The sequence below is a fragment of the Pagrus major genome, chromosome 15, assembly GCF_040436345.1.
Source record: "Pagrus major chromosome 15, Pma_NU_1.0".
Classification (NCBI taxonomy): domain Eukaryota; kingdom Metazoa; phylum Chordata; class Actinopteri; order Spariformes; family Sparidae; genus Pagrus; species Pagrus major.
Window position 1 is genome coordinate 1,796,461 of NC_133229.1, and position 22,270 is coordinate 1,818,730.

General features: G+C 45.9%; 1 protein-coding gene across 3 annotated transcripts; it reads left to right on the forward strand.

Moving 5' to 3' along the window:
- The first annotated feature begins 3,149 nt into the window (after positions 1–3,149).
- On the forward strand, positions 3,150–22,134 carry gon4la (gon-4 like a). 3 transcript variants are annotated; one of them, XM_073482064.1, is made up of 26 exons: positions 3,150–3,653; positions 4,458–4,720; positions 5,542–5,744; positions 9,136–9,210; positions 9,307–9,357; positions 10,396–10,455; positions 10,548–10,643; positions 10,722–10,814; positions 10,922–11,083; positions 11,546–11,756; positions 13,654–13,755; positions 14,211–14,251; positions 14,572–14,687; positions 14,781–14,964; positions 15,356–15,442; positions 15,808–15,985; positions 16,194–16,344; positions 16,553–16,700; positions 16,947–17,063; positions 17,143–17,916; positions 18,011–18,100; positions 19,561–19,740; positions 19,818–19,961; positions 20,238–20,506; positions 20,838–20,940; positions 21,014–22,134. In XM_073482064.1, exons 2-26 carry the CDS (start codon positions 4,483–4,485, stop codon positions 21,119–21,121), a joined length of 3,981 nt encoding a protein of 1,326 aa, XP_073338165.1. In that variant the 5' UTR covers positions 3,150–3,653; positions 4,458–4,482; the 3' UTR covers positions 21,122–22,134. The 3 variants fall into 3 exon arrangements, with proteins under 3 accessions (XP_073338165.1, XP_073338163.1, XP_073338164.1); XM_073482062.1 differs by lacking the exon at positions 3,150–3,653 and adding an exon at positions 4,010–4,068; XM_073482063.1 differs by lacking the exon at positions 3,150–3,653 and adding an exon at positions 4,011–4,068 and having other exon boundaries at positions 10,396–10,449.
- The last annotated feature ends 136 nt before the right edge of the window (positions 22,135–22,270 follow it).

Genomic DNA, 22,270 nt, shown 5'->3' on the forward strand with positions numbered 1-22,270 from the left:
TTTCAGGACCGACTCCAGAGTCTGAAGTCAACAGACTGTAAAGACTCACGTGAACATCAGCTGAGAGGCTGTAACTTTGGTTTTATTTTGTTAAACAGCTCAAATATCTGATTACTTCCTGTTCAACTTCCTGTTTTCTTCATTAATTCACTAATTATTAATTTAGCAACACACTATTAATATACACATATTTATATAAACAGTGTATTTATATATAAACTGTATTTATATATAAACAGTGTATTTATATATAAACTGTATTTATATATAAACAGTGTATTTATATATAAACTGTATATTTATATATAAACAGTGTATTTATATATAAACAGTGTATTTATATATAAACTGTATTTATATATAAACAGTGTATATGTAAACTATTTATATATATAAACAGTATATTTATATATAAACAGTATATTTATATATAAACTGTATATTTATATATAAACTGTATATATAAACAGTATATTTATATATAAACAGTGTATTTATATATAAACAGTGTATTTATATATAAACTGTATATTTATATATAAACAGTGTATTTATATATAAACAGTGTATTTATATATAAACAGTGTATTTATATATAAACTGTATATTTATATATAAACAGTGTATTTATATATAAACAGTGTATTTATGTATAAACAGTGTATTTATATATAAACAGTGTGTCGAGTGAATTCTAACATTTAAAATGAAGCAGAAACAAAAAGACGTCCCTGATGTTTGACCACAGCAGGCAGGTGGAGGCAGGTCCTGGTCTGGACCCTCAACTGGACTCTGATGACTCTGATTGGATCCACCTGCTGCTGCTCATATAAACCAGGAGAGCAGAGTCACACCTGCTGCGGACCAGGTGAGACTCGCTCAGGTAAGACTTCACTGATGTTTTCAGTCTCAGTGTGTTGATTCTGTTTTTAATGAACTCAGCAGAATGACAACAGGACGAAGACGTGCTCTTTAATTTATTTTACATTTGTCGATGTTTCTTTTATGTCTTCAGGCTACAAACGTCTGTTTTTCTAACTGAGTGTTGAGCAACAGAATCAGAACTCCAGAGGAAACTGATCAGAACTTAAAAACCTTTCAGCAGACAGAAGATTTGATTTCTTTAAAGGGAAACCCTTCAGAACAGGAAGTGGTGTCAGACCTCTGAGTGTCACATGTTCAGTTCTGTGACATGATTATTTATTTATTTATGTTTGTTTGTTTATTTAACATGCGACAGAACAAACGTTCTCCAACTGTCCGAGACTCTTCATGTTTTTATCATGTCTGGTTACTTTAATTTAATTGTGTTTACAGATTTTCTGATGACATGCAGCTTCCTCTGGAGACACAAAAGACTTCAGAAGATCTGTAAACACACTTTAATGTGGAGGAGTTTCCCCTGAGTCCATGATGTGTCTCTAACCCCGCCCCGCTCACCTGTAGGTTGTCTCTAACCCCGCCCCGCTCACCTGTAGTCTCTGTCTCTAACCCCGCCCCGCTCACCTGTAGGTTGTCTCTAACCCCGCCCCGCTCACCTGTAGTCTCTGTCTCTAACCCTGCCCCGCTCACCTGTAGCCTCTGTCTCTAACCCCGCCCCGCTCACCTGTAGCCTCTGTCTCTAACCCCGCCCCGCTCACCTGTAGCCTCTGTCTCTAACCCCGCCCCGCTCACCTGTAGTCTCTGTCTCTAACCCCGCCCCGCTCACCTGTAGCCTCTGTCTCTAACCCCGCCCCGCTCACCTGTAGCCTCTGTCTCTAACCCCGCCCCGCTCACCTGTAGCCTCTGTCTCTAACCCCGCCCCGCTCACCTGTAGCCTCTGTCTCTAACCCCGCCCCGCTCACCTGTAGCCTCTGTCTCTAACCCCGCCCCGCTCACCTGTAGCCTCTGTCTCTAACCCCGCCCCGCTCACCTGTAGTCTCTGTCTCTAACCCCGCCCCGCTCACCTGTAGTCTCTGTCTCTAACCCCGCCCCGCTCACCTGTAGGCTCTGTCTCTAACCCCGCCCCGCTCACCTGTAGGCTCTGTCTCTAACCCCGCCCCGCTCACCTGTAGCCTCTGTCTCTAACCCCGCCCCGCTCACCTGTAGCCTCTGTCTCTAACCCCGCCCCGCTCACCTGTAGCCTCTGTCTCTAACCCCGCCCCGCTCACCTGTAGCCTCTGTCTCTAACCCCGCCCCGCTCACCTGTAGTCTCTGTCTCTAACCCCGCCCCGCTCACCTGTAGCCTCTGTCATCATGTCCACTGTTAAATCATCTCTGCGGTCTCTGGTTCTGACTCCGGCGCGGATCCCGGACTTCTTCATCCCTTCTCACAGTCCGCTGCTCTTCCTGTCTCCACGGCCTCAGCGGAGCTCCCCGGACCGGACCAGACTTCTGTCTGACCACGATGACGACAGTCCTGGACGGAGCCCCCCTGTAGCCTCGCTCACCCCCGCAGCCTCCCGCCGCTACCTGGTCCGCCTGCCGTCACCCCGTATCAGACGTCCCCAACTCGCCGCCACTGCAGCAGAGCCTGCGGATGCAGACACGGACCTGGCGACGCGGGCGGCCATGTCGTTGCCACACGTGGGGAAGTTGACCACGCCCTACGGCTTCAGAGCTGTGCTGGCTGCCAGCCCCTGCACCTGCCGCCGGGAGTCCCTGTTTCACCAGAACAAACCAGTGAAGGTGACCGTGATGGACAGCGACCTGCAGGAGGATCAGGACCCGGTGGACCCTCCTCCTGGTCCCAGCAGGTCCCCGGGGGCCTGCCTGCAGCCTGTTAGGGCTCTGGGTCTGCAGGTGATGAAGGAGCTGAAGAGGCCTGTAGCTGCTCTGAAGGCTCGGAGTCCTGCCAACAGGAGGACACGCCCCTGCTGACATCACTGACACACCTGTCAGGTGGACCAGAACATCACAAGTTTTATTTAATATTTTAATAAATGATTTTAAATAATTCTGTGTGTGTGGCGAACTGTTGATGTGGAAACGATGCACAAAGTGAAGTTGAGCAGCTGAGAGTCCAAAATGGATTTTAATCAAAAAGCTTTTTGTAAATACACAAAGTATTTGTTACACAAAGTATACAGTTTTACTGTTAAGCTTTTCAAAATAAAACGTTCCTAAATTAACTTAAAAGTGTCAATGTGAGCGCTGTCTACTTAAGTTAGCAATGCTAACCAGCTAGCACAGGTCTGAAAAACTTTCTCCCAGTGGTCCGACGCTCCTGTGGTACCACAAACACTCCCCTGGTTGTTGGCTGCTAGCTGCACGGCTAACTGAGCTAACAAGCTAAGAGTAGCTACAGTCACTGGTGTATAAAGAGAATAGTTGGCAGCAGTTAGCAGGTCCTGTGGTGACACACTGCCCCTAACTGCTGGGTTCAGCAGGTGACAGTGTGTTCATGTTGACAGGTGCTCACAGGTGACCTGAGGGGCGGAGTCAGTGAAACCAGTAACGTGTCACCGTGAGATCAATCCGCAGGAGCGTCACGTCTGTGGACGTAATATCTCTCCGCACTGTAATATCGTGCCGACCTGTGAGGGGCAGCAGCGTGCCGCGTCATCCAGTCCGCCGGAAACACAGAAGAAGAACCGTGGCGCCAACGTCACAGATACGCCGTGACGTACAGCCGGAAATGTAGTTTTCACAGCTGCATCTGATGGTTGTGGCGGGTAAGTGAGAGTGTGCTGCGTTTTACTGTTAAACCCAATCAAGGAGTCCGGTACCGGGCCGATACCGACAGTCAGAGCCCGGACTAACCCAGCGGGACTGCGGCTGCTGCCGGGCTAACGTTAGCGGTTAGCTCGATTGTTAGCATGCTAGCTGTAGGAGAGCAGACAGCAGCCTGATACCGACCAGGAGGTCCGTTTACCGGCTGAATACTCGGTCACTGACGGCCAGGAGCTAACAGAAGCTAACTGCGAGCTAACAGAAGCTAACTGCGAGCTAACAGAAGCTAACTGCGAGCTAACAGAAGCTAACACATAAACAGAGACGTCCCGCGTTGTTTCCGTTCAGTCAGACTTTAAATGTGAAATATTACTGAAGCAGAATGTAACGTTAGTTACTTTACATTACCATGTGGAGGTAACGTTACTGTCTGCATCTGTATTGTTATGACTTTATTATTGTGACTGTTCACTTTACAAACTGATTGTTTTTATTATTTATGATAAAAATCAATTATTAAACTTTGAACAGTTTCAAGATTACAAACAAACATTTTACTGTTGGAGTTAAAGATGGAGTGAAACTATGACCTCATCATACAGATATAAACATCACACGTGTGTGTGTGTGTGTGTGTGTGTGTGTGTGTGTGTGTGTCTCCGCAGCCTGGTTCAGTACTGTGCGCCATGTAATAAACGTGTAGAAGAAGGAGAAGCTGCTGCTGATTGATGATTGGTTCATTAATGACGTGATGATTAGCTGCTGTGATCTCTGACCAGCTGTTTCTGATGATGTCACTGTTTCAGAGGTCAGAGGTCATGTTTCTCCAGAATGAACCCGGTCCGCAAACGCCTCAAACTCAGCCCATCTGCGCCTGCTGTAACCATCGACGCCACCACCCACAGACCTCCACGCTCCGCTCAGCTGCTCTCCCATGATGCAGTGCTGCTGCCGCCTCCAGCTGCTCCTGCAGGGGGCGGAGCTGAGGAGGAGGAGGAGGAGGAGGAGGAGGAGGGTTACCTGCTGGTGGAGGAAGACACCACCGACTCCAGCCTCATCATCACCATGGGTAACACACACACACACACACACTAACATCTGTACGTTAGCTAGATACTCTTCAACACTCAACTGACACAAACAGGATAAATTAATCTGTCTGTCTCTCACCTGTCTGTTCGTCTGTCTCTCACATGTCTGTGTCTCTCACCTGTCTGTCTGTCTGTCTCTCACATGTCTGTGTCTCTCACCTGTCTGTTCGTCTGTCTCTCACATGTCTGTGTCTCTCACCTGTCTGTCTGTCTGTCTCTCACATGTCTGTGTCTCTCACCTGTCTGTCTGTCTGTCTCTCACCTGTCTGTTCGTCTGTCTCTCACATGTCTGTGTCTCTCACCTGTCTGTCTGTCTGTCTCTCACATGTCTGTGTCTCTCACATGTCTGTGTCTCTCACCTGTCTGTTCGTCTGTCTCTCACCTGTCTGTGTCTCTCACCTGTCTGTTCGTCTGTCTCTCACATGTCTGTGTCTCTCACCTGTCTGTCTGTCTGTCTCTCACATGTCTGTGTCTCTCACCTGTCTGTTCGTCTGTCTCTCACATGTCTGTCTCTCACCTGTCTGTCTGTCTGTCTCTCACATGTCTGTGTCTCTCACCTGTCTGTCTGTCTGTCTCTCACATGTCTGTGTCTCTCACCTGTCTGTTCGTCTGTCTCTCACATGTCTGTGTCTCTCACCTGTCTGTCTGTCTGTCTCTCACATGTCTGTGTCTCTCACCTGTCTGTCTGTCTGTCTCTCACATGTCTGTGTCTCTCACCTGTCTGTACGTCTGTCTCTCACATGTCTGTGTCTCTCACCTGTCTGTTCGTCTGTCTCTCACATGTCTGTATGTCTGTCAGAGGACAGTCAGGTGGAGGTGAAGGCAGCGAGGAGGAGAGCAGTGAGAAAGAGGAACAGGAAGCTGACAGAGGAGGAGGGCGGAGCCTCAGACAGCGATGAGGAGGAGGCAGGGGTGGAGATTGACAGACAGCTGGACCAATCACTGGAGACCAAGTCCAAACAGCACAACCTGACCACAGTGAACGTCAGGAACATCATCCATGTGAGTTCAATCAATCAGGTCATTTAATCAGAGTGTTATTGATCATGATTATGATGATGTCAGTGATGATAATGTCAGTGATGAAGAAGATGATGATGGTGATGAAGATGGTGGTGATGATGATAACGGTGATGATGACGATGATGATGACGGTGATGATGATGGTGATGATTAGCGATGCACCGATATGAAAATTTTGGCCGATACCGATATCCAATATTAATATTGCTGTTATGGCCGATAACCGATATTTACCGATATCGATATATGTTAAAAAAAAGTAAGTTTCTGAGATGATAAAATTTTGTACAGACTGAAAATCATGCAAACTGAATTTTTGAATGTCTTCCTTTATTTTCAAAACGTGTTTTACTTCCAAATAAGAAGGTTACAGGGCTATAAAACACAAGTAACCAACAGTGTTACTTTTTAGCCACCCTTACAACTTGTAGCAAGTGTGTAACTAAATTAAAGTACAGTTTAACTCCCTTAACTCACAAAACTCCTGTGAGAAAGTTTGGATCATGAATTACAAAAAGGATCATAAAGCAAAATAATGTCCTGACAAAGTTACCTTATCAAACTTACCAGTATTCATGGCAACCACGCAACTCTTGTGCATGCAAAACAGCTCTCTTCATTTCAAAGTTGTCATCAATCCACTGAGCAGTAAGACTCAACATACTCATCTGACTTACGTCCGAACTCCATATATCCGTAGTGAAGCTAATGTCAGTCACGTTTTCCAACAATTTGTGGATATGCGTTGCCACGACTTCGTGCAAAGCAGGGAGGGAAACGTCGGAAAAGTAGTGCCGACTTGGAAGGCTGTAGCGGGTTTCAATATGCTCTATCAACCGCCGAAATCCTCCATCCTTGGCAAATTTCTTGGTTTGGTCGAGTACTTGCTGTATTGGGCTCCCAACTGCGGCTACTGCTGCTTTTGTTTTTGCCTGCTGGCTAACGTTAGCAGCGTTAGCTTTCTGCCATTGTTTGTGAACTTCTGGATGGCGGTTTTTCAAATGACATATCAAATTTGTGGTGTTGAATGACTTGACGCGGCATCCTCCTCGCATTACTTCAACTTTGCAAGTGTTGCATACTGCTTTTCGAGTATCCTCTTTCGACACCGTGAAAAACGACCACACCGCTGACATTTTTTCTCCTCTTCTGTTTAACACCCCACAATCCTGTGCTGCGTTTGCATCACTGACACTGTCACATGCCCAAACAAATACCGCATGGCCAAATCCCCCTCCCCCTCCCCCTCCCTCTCCCGACACACATACACAAACAGCAACTAGACGGATATAAACATCGGTTGTTAATATCGGCCTAGTTTAACTTATCGGACCGATGCCGATATGTTAGAAAATGACAAACATCGGCCGATACCGATATTAATGCCGATATATCGTGCATCCCTAGTGATGATGACGATGGTGATGATGATGATGGTGATGATGATGATGATGTCTATGACGATGGTGATGATGATGATGATGATGGTGATGATGATGTCGATGATGATGTCGGTGATGATGAAGATGTCAGTGACGATGGTAATGATGGTAATGGTGATGATGATGTCAGTGATGATGATGATGATGATGATGATGTCGATGACGATGACAATGTTGATGATGATGATGACGATGGTGATGATGATGTCGATGATGATGTCGATGATGATGAAGATGTCAGTGACGATGGTGATGATGATGTCAGTGATGATGATGATGTCAGTGATGATGATGTCAGTGATGGTGATGATGGTGATGAGGATGTTGATGTCAGTGATGGTGATGATGGTGATGAGGATGTTGATGATAATGTCAGTGATGATGATGATGGTGATGATGATGATGATGTCAGTGATGATGATGATGGTGGTGATGGTGATGATGATGATGTCAGTGATGATGATGATGGTGGTGATGATGATGATGGTGGTAATGTTGATGATGTCAGTGATGAAGATGGTGATGATGTCAGTGATGATGGTGATGATGTCAGTGATGGTGGTGGTGGTGATGATGATGGTGATGATGTCAGTGATGGTGATGATGATGGTGATGATGATGATGTCAGTGATGATGGTGGTGATGATGTCAGTGATGATGATGGTGATGATGTCAGTGATGGTGGTGGTGATGATGTCGGTGATGATGATGATGTCAGTGATGGTGATGGTGATGATGAGGATGTTGATGATGATAATGTCAGTGATGGTGATGATGATGATGTCAGTGATGGTGATGAGGATGTTGATGATAATGTCAGTGATGTCAGTGATGATGGTGGTGATGATGATGATGTCGGTGATGATGGTGATGTTGATGATGATGATGTCAGTGATGATGATGGTGATGATGAGGATGTTGATGATGATAATGTCAGTGATGATGGTGATGATGATGATGTCAGTGATGGTGATGATGATGAGGATGGTGATGATGATGATGTCAGTGATGATGATGATGTCAGTGATGGTGATGATGATGACGATGTCAGTGATGTCGGTGATGGTGATGATGTTGATGATGATGATGTCAGTGATGATGATGAGGATGGTGATGATGATGATGTCAGTGATGGTGATGATGATGACGATGTTGATGATGATAATGTCAGTGATGTCAGTGATGATGGTGGTGGTGGTGGTGATGATGATGATGGTGATGAGGATATGGATGATGATAATGTCGGTGATGATGGTGATGTTGATGATGATGATGGTGATGATGAGGATGTTGATGATGATAATGTCAGTGATGGTGATGATGATGAGGATGGTGATGATGATGATGATGTCAGTGATGATGATGTCAGTGATGGTGATGGTGATGATGATGACGATGTTGATGATGACGATGTCAGTGATGTCGGTGATGATGATGATGTTGATGATGATGATGTCAGTGATGGTGATGATGATGAGGATGGTGATGATGATGATGTCAGTGATGGTGATGATGATGACGATGTTGATGATGACGATGTCAGTGATGTCGGTGATGATGATGATGTTGATGATGACGATGTCAGTGATGTCGGTGATGATGGTGGTGATGATGTCGGTGATGATGTCGATGATGATGATGTCAGTGATGATGATGATGATGATGTCAGTGATGATGATGATGATGATGATGTCAGTGATGATGATGTCAGTGATGATGATGTCAGTGATGAAGATGTCAGTAATGATGATGGTGATGATGTCGATGATGATGTCGGTGATGATGTCGATGATGATGATGATGATGATGATGATGATGATGTCAGTGATGATGTTGATGTCAGTGATGATGTTGTCTGTTATGATGATGATGATGATGATGTCAGTGATGACAATGATGACAGATTGTTGTTCACCCTTGACCTACAGGAAGTGATCACCAACGAACACGTAGTGGCCATGATGAAGGCTGCCATCAACGAGACAGAGGCCGTCCCTCCATTTGTGAGTCTGTCGTCCAATCAGACCTGCAGGATCTCATTAAATATGTTACTGAACCTGCAGAACTCTGATGTTATGCTGTTGTTTTCTGTTCTTCAGGAACCCAAAATGACTCGATCCAAGTTTAAAGAGGTCGTGGAGAGGGGAGTGGTGAGACCTGTCTGTCTGTCTGTCTGTCTGTCTGTCTGTATATTAACATTCTATATTTATTAGGGGTGTCACGATTCTCCAAATCCTCGATTCGATTAAATTTTCGATTCTAAGATCACGGTTTGATTCAATTCTCGACTTTTACATTTATTTTTTTTATTTTTTTGCAATGTACCACACTACATTGTCAAATTTAAAACATTTATTAACAACATAATGTAACAATAACTTATATCTTCAGTCAATTGGAAACTTAAACAAAATAACCTGCCATCTAGTTTCTCTTCTGTAACTGCAGTCTTCTTCACAGAAGATGATTCAAGTTCACAACAAAACAAACAAAAAAATAAAACAGCCATGTCCACAGTCTTCTCTGAACAATGAAGTGTCTTAACAAACTATTTCCCAACAGTTGGACAAAAGGTGCGTCAGGTGTGAGTGGGCGAGCGAGAGAGGGAGCGTGCGTACTGCGGACAGTGAATGAATGGGAGAGGAAGGAGAAGGAAAGCAGCAGCAGCAGCAGCAAAGTGAACAGTACAGGCTGCAGCTTGGCTGAATAAAGGCGACGGCTCCTCAACATACAGCAAAGCTCCCTGGTGTTATTTCCCCACCAGCTTAACACGTGAAAGCGGGTTCACCCCGAAGGTAAACAGAAACTTCGGCCCTGGAGGAAATCACCTCCCCTGTGCTGCCCGACCACGGTCCGGGAGCCGAACAGGAATGGTGTAACACCATGCTATCTTTGACTGGCTGTAGCTAATAGCTACTAGCATGGCTAGTAGCTAAGTTAAAGGAGGTTGACTCGCAGCACTTCAACACTTTTTTTCCCCTTGGCAAGCCGACGGGACGTGACGTGGGGGCGGGGCAGCATCGATGATACCATTTTTTTTTTTTATTCGAAGTTCGAGATTGTGACTTAATTTCGGTCGATTTCGATTTAAAATCGAAATCGTGACACCCTTAATATTTATCTGCATAAGTTTTCTGTTTGTCGTTGTTCCACCTGTCCTCACCTGTCCACTGACTGTTTCCTGTCAGGTGATTCCAGCCTGGAACATTTCTCCCATCAAGAAAACCAGTGATGTCAACAAGGTCAAGGTTAAAGTCCAGACACCTGTCAAAAACAAACATTTAAACCTTTTAGAGCCGTTTGAAAAGAACATTTTTGTGAATATTTGAATAACTTTCAGGCTCCTCAGTTTGTGGACATCCCTCTGGCTGAGGAAGACTCCTCTGATGAAGAGTACCATCCTGATGAAGAAGACGAGGACGAGACAGCTGAAGACGTGAGGCTCCGATTGGCTGATTGACGTCTCTGCTTATATGTATTGATTATTGATATCTGTGTGTGTGTGTGTGTGTAGACGTTCCAGGAGAGCGACATGGAGAGCACAGCCTCGTCTCCCAGAGGCAGTCGACTGAACAGGGTGGAGGATGACAGCTGCAGCCCCTGGCAGGTAACTGTGCGGTGACATATGGTCAAACACCTGTGAGGTGCAAGAGAGGATTTCAGGCAGCACTGAGGCCAGTCTGCAGTCACTTATGGTTTGTGTCTTCTGTTCAGACTTCTCGGAGCCGCTCCAGACGCCTGAGGGCAGGGCCTGGTTCAATGGGCCCTCCCCCTCCTCCCAAAGCCCCGCCCCCTAAAGCATTTACGGACAGCACCTTCCTAGAGAAGCTTCATGCTGTGGAGGAGGAGCTGGCTGTGTGTATGGAGCCCTACCAGGTGAAAAACACCAAAACAAACATGCTATCCTTTAGGACCAGTTGGTAGATCTTTAGGACCAGTGGGTAGATCTTTAGGACCAGTGGGTAGATCTTTAGGACCAGTGGGTAGATCTTTAGGACCAGTTGGTAGATCTTTAGGACCAGTTGGTAGATCTTTAGGACCAGTTGGTAGATCTTTAGGACCAGTTGGTAGATCTTTAGGACCAGTGGGTAGATCTTTAGGACCAGTGGGTAGATCTTTAGGACCAGTTGGGAGATCTTTAGGACCAGTTGGTAGATCTTTAGGACCAGTTGGTAGATCTTTAGGACCAGTGGGTAGATCTTTAGGACCAGTTGGGAGATGTTTAAGACCAGTTGGGAGATGTTTAAGACCAGTTGGTATGGCTTTAGAACCAGTTTATTGATTAGAAAATGTCTGTCAGGTAGATACACTGTATTGATTATTGATTGTGTCATGCAGCCTCTGTCTGAGTCGGAGGATGAGGTCGGCCTGATGGCGTACCGGACTCGGTCCAAGCGTCCTCTACGTGATGTTCCGCTGGGCAGGCTGGAGGCGGAGCTCCGAGCTCCTGACATCACACCTGACATGTATGACTCCAGCTCCGCCCACGAAGACAGAGAGTGGACTGATTGGCTGAGAGGCCTGATGACCTCAGACATGGACAACGAAGGTGCGTGTGTGTGTGTGTGTGTGTGTGTGTGTGTGTGTGTGTGTGTCTCAGGGTGTGCATGGTGACACATATTGGGCAGCAGGTTGCCCTGTCTCCTTCTCCCAGGAGTATTTTAATGTTGAGAGGTCATTCAGCTCTTTGACCTCTGAGCTTACAGAGTTGAACTTAAAGAGTTAAAATAAATGTTCCTGCTTTCGTTGAATGCTTTACATTGTAGGAGAAAGTGCATCTCTGTCTCAGCCTCACCTGTCCAGCAGTGACCACATGTTGTGTTGTCTTTTGGTTGCCGTGATTGTTTGTGTCTTCCTGTTTGGATGGTCAGTTTGTGGTCACTGAGCCTGTACTTGGTGAGCATCTGTCTCTGCTTCCTATCTCTGACAGCAGAGAGATGTTCTGCTCTTCATCGTCTCTTTTTAGGGCGAGATAACGTTCTGATCTACTTTGGCTTTTAGTTTCTTCTTTCCAATGTTCCAGGCAGGTTTCTTTACATTGTGTTATAATGTGCTTTACTCTGATTGGTGTTTGGAGAGCAGTGTTGTTGTGAGGCTGGTCAGACTGTCTGAGAGGGGGCGGTCAGCCTCAGTACCAGCTGACATAGGGGGCTCTTTTCTGGGCTCAGCTCTTGAGTTTGGAGGGCTTTGGAGTGGAGGGCGTCTCTGGCTGATTTCAGCTGGTTAAAAGTTGAGCGTTCTCTGTTGAATGTTAATTATCAGTGGGGATCTGCCTCATTCTGCTCTACATGCATTTGTTGGTGTGTTTCTGTGTGTGTGTAAAATGTGTCTGCTGAACTCTGCATGTAAAGACTCTGCTGGATGTTTGTCCCAGCGGGTTCAGCTCTGATGACTGAGTGGACCCAGACTTCACTACCGTACAGCGCAGTGGGCTGGATGACACTATCAAATATGTGAAGCCAGATTCTGACTGGAATTTGGAAATGATAAAATGTTCTCTTAATTGCATGTAGGGCTCTTCCAGCTGTTTCTTTTAGTGCGTTCACTGCCATGTTGAAACTCCTGATGCTGTAATGGTTTTACCAAGGTAGCTGTAACTCATGCTGCGTTCAATGATGTGATCATTTATGGTAAATTGGTGTTTGTTCTCCTCACATCTGGGGCGTTTTTGAAAGATCATGACATTAGTTTTCTTCATGTTTGCTGCCAGGGCCCAGTTCTGACAGTACTTTCCTACTATGTCCAGCTGCTGCTGTAGTCCTTGTTCAGTAGGAGACAGTAGAACAAGGTCATCAGCATAAAACAGAGACTTCACCTCTCTATCTAGGAGGGAGAGGCCAGGAGCAGCACATTGATCCAGCTCACCAGCAAGTTCATTTATATCCACGTTAAATAAAGTCGGACTTATATTGCAGCCCTGGCGTACTCCTCTTCTCTGGGTGAAGAGTTCAGTCTGTTTGTCTCCAGTTTTAACAGCACACATATTTTCTAAACACACTGATGTAACCAGATGGTACATGTTGCCCCCTATACCACAGTGCAGGAGCCTGTAGTAGAGCCCTTCATGCCAAACAGAGTCCAAAGCTTTCTTGAAGTCAATGAAACAAGTGAATATCTTACCACTTTTTGTTTGGTGAACATGTTTGTTAATTAAAGTGTGAAGGGTATATACATGGTTGGTGGTGCGGTGTTTTGGGAGGAAGCCAATATGACTTTTACTCAAGATGGAGTGTTCGTCAAGGAAATCCAGTTTCCTTTTATTCAGAATACTCCAGAATAATTTACCTGGACAGCTGCTGACACACTCTCTCCCTCTCTCTCTCCCTCTCTCTCTCCCTCTCTCTCTCCCTCTCTGTCTCCCTCTCTCTCCCTCCCTCCCTCTCTCCCCCTCCCCCTCTCTCTCCCCCTCCTCCCTCTCTCTTTCTCTCCCTGTGTCTCTCTACCAGAGGAGTGTGATGATGAAGATGACCCTGAATACAACTTCCTGGCTGACATCGACGAACCCGACCAGGAGGATTACCGTGACGACAAGGCTGTCCGCATCACCAGTCAGTACACAAACACACACACGCTTTTATTGATGATGTTGTTGATTTTGTTTATGTTGTGTATGTTGTTGTTTATGTTGATGTTGATTTTATGTTGTTGTTTATGTTGTTGATATTTATGTTTTTGTTGTTTATGTTGTTGATGTCGATGTTGTTTATGTTGTTTATGTTGATGTTGTTTTTTGTTGTTGTTTATGTTGATGATGTCATTTATGTAGTTGTTGATGTTGTTTATGCTGATGTTGTTTATGTTGATGTTGTTGTTATTTATGTTGTTGTTTATGTTGATGATGTCATTTATGTTGTTGTTTATGTTGTTATTTATGTTGTTGTTGTTTATGTTGATGATGTTGTTTAAGATGTTTATGTTGTTGTTGTTGTTTATGTTGATGTTGTTATTTATGTTGTTGTTGTTTATGTTGATGATGATGTTGTTGTGTGTGTGTGTCCTGCAGAGAAGGAGGTGAACGAGCTGATGGAGGAGCTGTTTGAAACAGTGAGTGTGTTCACTCATCTTCATCACACTCTTCATCTTCATCACACTCTTCATCTTCATCACACTCTTCATCACACTCTTCATCTTCATCGCACTCTTCATCTTCATCGCACTCTTCAGTTTTCATTCTGACCAACAGAAAACATGTCTCCACCTCCAGCAGAACTGACCAATCACAGCTCTCCTTGCCTCATGTTGTTCACATAGTGACCTTCTCACACAGAGAGATATTCTCAGCTGTAGTTGTGTGTGTGTGTGTGTGTGTGTGTGTGTGTGTGTGTGTGTGTGTGTGTGTGTGTGTGTGTGTGTGTGTGTTTCAGCTGAAAGAAGACCTGGCGGGACAGGAAGTGGAGGATGAAGGTCACGAGGAGGAGGAGGAGCCTCAGGAGGAGCCTCACACTGTTCAGACACACACACCTGAGGAGCAGCATGACACGTACATGACACCTTACAACACACACACACACACACACACACACACACACACACACACACACTCTGTCCTGCTGACGCTCTGCTCTCATCACAGAGGACCGACCGATGACGAGGTGGAGGATGGACCAATCACAGAGCTGCGTACGGTGAAGCAGCAGCTGGAGTATATGAGGAGGAAACGACACACACACACACTGTGTAACACACAAAGTCCAGAGCCGCACACACTGAAACTGGACGGACGACAGAGGAGCCGACTGAGGCAGCAGCTACAGCAGGTACATATACACACAGGTACATATACAGCAGGTACATATATATATATATATATATAGATATATATATATATATATATATATAGATATAGATATAGATATAGAGATAGATAGATAGATCTATCTATCTCTATATCTATATCTATATATATATATATATATGTGTGTGTGTGTGTGTGTATATACATGAGAGCCTGATGGGGTTGTGATGACTGTTTTAGTTACTGGTCCCACCCTAACGTGTTGCCGTGGAAACGGAGTTAATGCTCATGAACAAAACTTTTGATTCTTTTGATCTTAAAACACTGAAAATGAAAATGAATGTTAATGTCTGTCTTTACCTACCTGTCTGTCTGACTGTCTGTCTTTACCTACCTGTCTGTCTGTCTGTCAGCACGTCCAGCTGTTGACTCAGATTCACCTGTTGAGTTCACCTGTGGCCAAACTTCACAGTGAGGCTGAGACCACCAGACAGTTCCTGGTAATATATGCACACACACACACACACACACACACACACACACGGCCGTCATGGCCGTCAGGACTTTACAGATCCTGAGTACTACAAATATTTTCCTCACAATTTTATATTTGATATTTGATTAAACTTTATCGTCTCATTCTGACGTAAATGTTGATTGTGTCTGTAGAAGAATGAAGCCGTCAGCATCAGGCCAACATGAGTGTGTTCACAATGTGTCAGTGACCTCACAGTCAAACTGTCCGTCACACTCTGTTATCTTCATGACTCACGTGACTTCTGTCTAAGAAGCTTCTGAGGAAACACACCCAGCAGTGTAAATGTCTTTAATGTTGGATGTTGACTCCCGGCTGTCTCTGTGTCAGTTCGAGTTGGACGTGTTGGCTCAGAGAGGAGAGCTGCTCATGTCCTCAGCTCGTCCTGGTTCCTGCAGCACCTTCAGAGCCTCCAACCTGCAGGGGGCGCTGCAGCTGCTGGAGGAGTTGCGACAGACTCCCATCAGCTATCAACCACAGCTCCACCCACCTGACGCCAGAGGACACAGTGAGTACACCTGAGGACAATCAGCCAATCACACGTCTTCACTGAACTTCACTGTTATTGTGTCACATTTACTGCAGCTGTCAGACATCCCAGCTCTGATAGCTGGAACGTGTGATGTCCCAGCTCGTTAAAAAATAATATAAAATAATCAAACATAGACTTATATAAGTGTGTGTGTGTCTGTGTGTGTGTCTGTGTGTGTGTTCAGTGCGTTGTTACCCCGTCATGCCAGCTGAACTGGCCTGGCTCTTTGCCACCCGTCAAGTCTTCCTCTACCCGGAGCTGCTGCCCTGTGCCAGCCTCGACCCGGCTCTGTACTGCCCCCGCAGGACGGCTGCCTTCACTGCTGCTGAGGACTGGTACACACGCGCACACACACACACACACACACACACACACACACACACACACACACACACACACACACACACACAGTTTATTGTGTGTGACAAGAGTGCAGATATATTGTGCCTGTGTGTGTGTGTGTGTGTGTGTGTGTGTGTGTGTGTGTGTGTGTGTGTGTGTGTGTGTGTGTTTCTTGATGTGTATGTGTGTGTGTGTGTCCAGCCTCCTGGTCCTCGGTCTCAGGAACATGGAGGGCTCATGTGACCCGACTAAGTTGGTGTCTCAGTTCCTGCTGAGGAAGACTCTGGTCCAGGTCCGACGAAGAATCCTGCAATGCTGCAGACCTGGTTACCCCGACAACATCGTCAAGGTAACGTGTGTGTGTCTGTGTGTGTGTGTGTGTGTGACTCTGTAGGTCTACATGTATCTGTGTTGGCTCGATGTCCTCTGACTCTGTGTCGGCTTGATGTCCTCTGACTCTGTGTCGGCTTGATGTCCTCTGACTCTGTGTCCTCTGTGTTGACTCGATGTCCTCTGACTCTGTGTCGGCTTGATGTCCTCTGACTCTGTGTCCTCTGTGTTGACTCGATGGCCTCTGACTCTGTGTCCTCTGCAGGCCTACAGGTATCAGCGGGTACTGTGGCCGATGTTGGTGGCGTGTCGTCATGTCGACCCAGCAGAGCGGCGCCCCCCGGTGGAGAGAGAGGAGCATGTGATGCCTCTGTGGCTGGTGGTAGGTGATGAGACACACCTGAGCCATGATCATGTGTTAATGTCTCAGTTTCACCTGGACTCTGTGTTTCCTCCCACAGAGGAGTCTTCCTGTCATCTACCCGACCATCAAACACTACAACAGCCCGTCAGGCTCGGCCCCAGAGGCCCCGCCCCCCTGCAGGTCAGGTGGAGCCCGTCAGAGTCACCTGACTTTCCTCCGCTCCGCCTCTGACACCTACAGCTTCCCCCCTGGGACCAGGTACCCTCCCCGCCTCCCCCTGAACATCGACTTCAGACGCATCGGCTTCCACCTGCTGCAGCAGCCCCTCCCCCCTCCCCCCCCTGACCCCTCCCCCCTCCCTGACTCCTCCTCCTGCCCTCGAGCTCTCAGTCCTCCTCGGGTCGTCCTCCGCCGCCTCCTCCTGTCCCGGACAGACTCTCCCTCTGACATCATCACCACCTCCTCTGTCTCCATGACAACCAGAGAACGAATCAGACGCCACTATCAGACCCTCACCAGCCTGAGGAGGAGGAGTGATAAAGAGGCTGTTACTCCTCCTCTTCATGAAAGCTCCACCCCCTCTCAGGTGGAGGTGCAGGAGAGCGATGATGTCATCAGTATGAGTGAGGAGGAGGAAGAGGGAAAGGAGGAGGAAGAGGAGGAAGAGGGGGAGGAGGAGAGTGAGGTCCGCCTGGCTCTGTCTGAATCTTCACCCAGCTCAACAGGAAGTGTTGCCCACAACAACGACCCAGCTGACCCACAAGAGGCGGAGTCAGAGCAGGAAGTGATAGCATCCAGAGCAGATGATGATGATGATGATGATGATGACGATGATGATGATGATGAAGAAGAGTCAGTTGTTCAGCTGCAGGTCTGACACAGAAACAGTCTGAATGTTTCAGAACAAATACTTTATAATGACGACAACATGTCGGAGTCATCACACTGTTTGTTTGTTTGTTCAGGAGGAGCCTTCATCACCACAGGCCACCGAGGAGGAGGAGGATCAGCGACAGTCTGATGAGGAGATGTTTGCTCAGGATTATCTGCTCAGAGTGAGACGTCTCAACACACAGAGGAACATCTGAAGAACCCACAGAACACAGAGAACATCTAGAGCACATAGAACATCTGGAACACGTAGAACATCTAGGGCACAGAACATCTAGAGCACATAGAACATCTAGAGCACATAGAGCACCTGGAACACATAGAACCTCTAGAACACATAGAACATCTAGAGCACATAGAGCACCTGGAACACATAGAACCTCTAGAACACATAGAACATCTAGAGCACATAGAACACCTGGAACACAAAGAACATCTAGAACACATAGAACATATAGAACACATAGAACATCTAGAACACAGGACATCTAGAACACAGAACATCTACAACACAGAACATCTAGAACACGTAGAACACAGAACATCTACAACACAGAACATCTAGAGCACATAGAACATCTACAACACCTGGAACACAGAACATCTAGAACACATAGAACCTCTGGAACAAATAAATCATGTAGAGCACATAGAACCTCTAGAAAACATAGAACACATGGAACATCTAGAGTGCATAGAACCTCTAGAACACATAAAACATCTAGAACACATAGAACATCTGGAACACATAGAACATCTAGAGCACATAGAACAGCTAGAACACAGAACATCTAGAGCACATAGAACCTCTAGGACACATATAGCATCTAGAGCACATAGAACATCTGGAACACATAGAACACCTGGAACACATAGAACATCTAGAGCACATAGAACCTCTAGAACACATATAGCATCTAGAACAAATAGAATATCTGGAACACATAGAACATCTGGAGCACATAGAATATCTAGAACACATAGAACATCTAGAGCACATAGACCCTGTAGAGCACATGGAACACATAGAACATCTAGAGCACATAGAAACTCTAGAGCACATAGAACACATAGAACATCTGGAACACATAACATCTAGAGCACATAGACCCTCTAGAGCACATGGAACATCTAGAACACATAGAACACCTGGAACACATAGAACATCTAGAGCATATAGAAACTCTAGAGCACATAGAACATATAGAACATCTGGAACACATAGAACATCTAGAGCACATAGAACATCTAGAGCACATAGAAACTCTAGAGCACATAGAACATCTAGAACACATAGAACATCTGGAACACATAGAACATCTAGAGCATATAGAAACTCTAGAGCACATAGAACATCTAGAACACATAGAACATCTGGAACACATAGAACATCTAGAACACATAGAACACCTGGAACACATAGAACATCTGGAACACAGAACACCTGGAGCCTGTTTCTTTCTGTTTCTTGGTGTAACTAAACATTGACGACTCTGCAGGTCTGATCAGGTGACCTGCTGCGTCCTGATTGGTCACAGAGCTGGTGTGTGTGTGTGTGTGTGTGTGTGTGTGTGTGTGTGTGTGTGTGTGTGTGTGTGTGCGTGTGCGCTTCCTGTGTGTGCAGGTGTGTGATACAGTTCAGGTGTGTCCGGGCCTCTCTGAGCAGCTGCTGCAGGTGCTGGATCAGTCCTCGGGGGCGGAGCTCCTGTACGACAGACTGAGCAACCTGCTGCGGCCGTGGCCTCAGCTGCTCAGAGACTTCGCCGCCTTCCTGACCCGGCGTCAGGCCCGCCGCTGTGGACTGGTGGGTGACATCACTCTGACATCACTCAGGTACAGACTACACCTGCTTTAACTCTTCTTCTGTGGTTTTCCTGTCAGCTGGAGGAGCAGCAGCTGTTTGAACGCAGCCGGCGGTTTTTACGCCGACTTGGGAGGAGTCTGGGAAAAGGCTCCACCCTTTACCAGCAGGTGGTGTCAGTGCTGCAGGGAAGCTCCGCCCCCCCTCCTGAGCTCAAGGACAAGGTAGACGATGACCTTTGACCCCTCATTCATTACTGATTGTCTTTTAATGAATGTTTATTAAATCACAAAATGGTGTAATCAGAGTATTTATTAATTATTCATATTTAATTAGTTAATTTAATTTGTGCAGTTTTAATGAAGCTTTGAATTTTGTGGACGAGCCTAAAATATATCAAGTGTAAATAAAGTCTATCTGCAGCTCATTATAAATGTTTGTTTTTTTAAATAACAGACTGATGTGTCATCAGCTCATTAATTATTAATTATTTATTTCAGATCTCATCTCTCCTCAAACGCCACCCAGCCCTGCAGGAGGAATTCTGGGAGTTTTTCCAGCAGCTTCACGCTCAGCTGTCACCCATAGCAACCAACTCTGACACCACTGTGGCGGACTACGTGTCCCAGAATCCTCCTGACGGAAACAGGAAGAGAGACGAGAGCGAGGTAGGAAGTGGCAGAGAGGAGGGGGAGGAGTCAGGACGAGCCGTCTGCGCCAAAAACATCTCGGTGACATCGAATGGAGAGAAAGTGGTCGTCTGGACCCGGTCAGAACCAAAACACACGAGACACACTGCATCAGGATTATTGATCGATTTATTGGAAAGTGTTAATGGTGTAAAATGGCAGCAGGTGTCTGTGTATCACACAGTTATCAATAATCAATATTTGATCCGTTAAAATGGATCTCTGCAGTTAATGATCAACATTAACTGTGTTCAGCTGTTGGTTCTGATATTGATCGTATTGATCTGATCAGCTGACACATCTGTCTGTGAACGTTTACAGCCTGAATAAAGTGTGATTTGAACACACTGATGCTAATTAGCATTAGCCGCCGGCAGCTTCAGACTAACCTCTGACCACTTCCTGTTTCAGTGAGGCGGACCGCGCCATCCTGACGGCCTGTCAGCAGAGAGGAGCCAATCGGAAAACGTTCCGACACATCTCCGCCCAGCTGGGGAACAAGACCGCCCAACAGGTGAGAGGGGGTGGAGCCTCAGTGTGCAGGTGGTGATGCTCAGTCAATAAAGTTGATTCTTTGTTTCCTCCAGGTGAGCCTTCGCTTCCAGCACCTCATCAACCTGTTCCACTTCCAAAAGTCCACTTCCTGTTCCTCAGACGGGCGGTCAATCAGCACGCAGGAAGTATCTGTCGTCTGAAGGCGGGGCCAGCGGCAGACGGGTGTGCAGAGACTGTGATCCAGATGTTCTGCTGAGGGATCCAACCTGTGACCCCGTTCACACAGCCACTTCCTGTCTGAGAACGAGTCCTCAGACGGACGGACAGACGGGTTCTATCAGCTGTTCCACATCTCACTGATGTTGTCCTTGAGTTCTGTTGTTCAGAGCTTGCTCTAGATTTAATGTGAATCATTGTGAAGTTCTCAAGAGTTCTTTAGAGTTCTGCAGACAGTTCCACTGTTTTTCAGCTCTTCTAGATTCACTGAAGTTGTTCTGGTTCTCCAGTTTAGACTTGCGATCAGACTGATTGTCTGAGGTTCTACGATGAAGAATGTTTTTGTTGTTCTGTGTTTGAAGGAACCTGCAGCAGGTTCAGGAGAACTGACCAATCAGCTGCTCTCACTCGTCTTTATTTATATTACATCGTTATTTATTTTTCATTGACCTCCTCTGATGTCACTGAGACCCCGCCCACTGTGGTTGTGTCAAAGGGCGGAGCCTTTGTGAGGTCGCATGACAAGAAGGAAACACTAAAACAAACCAATGAAGTGACGACTCGGTCTGTGAAAACATTTCAGCGCCGCTGCTTCTTTTGTTTTTAATTTATGATTAAAGTTAAAGCTCACAGTGTTCCAGTTCTACACATCCAGCTGCTGAGCACCCGAACCAGAACCAGTAAGAACCAGTAAGCTGCAGCTTTGATCTATGTGGACAGAGTTTAAACTTTAATCATCAAACTTATACATAAAAACTGAAAATATCGACGTCTTTATCGTTTTTCTTTCTGCAGCTCTGAAACTGTGTAAGAATAATAGAGGTTTAGTTTCCCATGATGCACCTGGGTTAAACCGCCAGATGAATCCCATGATTCATAGCTGCCTTATGTAGGTATTAGTGGAGATTGTACCGACGTTTTGTGAAGGTTTTATTCATATTGAATATGATGAACGAAGGTCGACTGTCTCAATAAAACATTTTTACTGTTTTTTAAACTGATGTGGTGTTTTATTGATGGTGAATTATTATTTTTTATTGATGTGCAGGTTCAACAACACGCACTTCAGACTTTGTTTATTTCTGTTTTATCAATAAAGTTTGATACAGAACTGATGATGATGATAATAATAA

What these genes read in the sequence shown, in the direction of transcription:
- gon4la (XM_073482062.1), top strand. An exon ending in CAGCCTCATCATCACCATGG is followed by an intron (nt 4,721 to 5,541) that starts GTAACACACACA and finishes TATGTCTGTCAG; the next exon opens with AGGACAGTCAGGTGGAGGTG. An exon ending in AGGACGAGACAGCTGAAGAC is followed by an intron (nt 10,644 to 10,721) that starts GTGAGGCTCCGA and finishes GTGTGTGTGTAG; the next exon opens with ACGTTCCAGGAGAGCGACAT.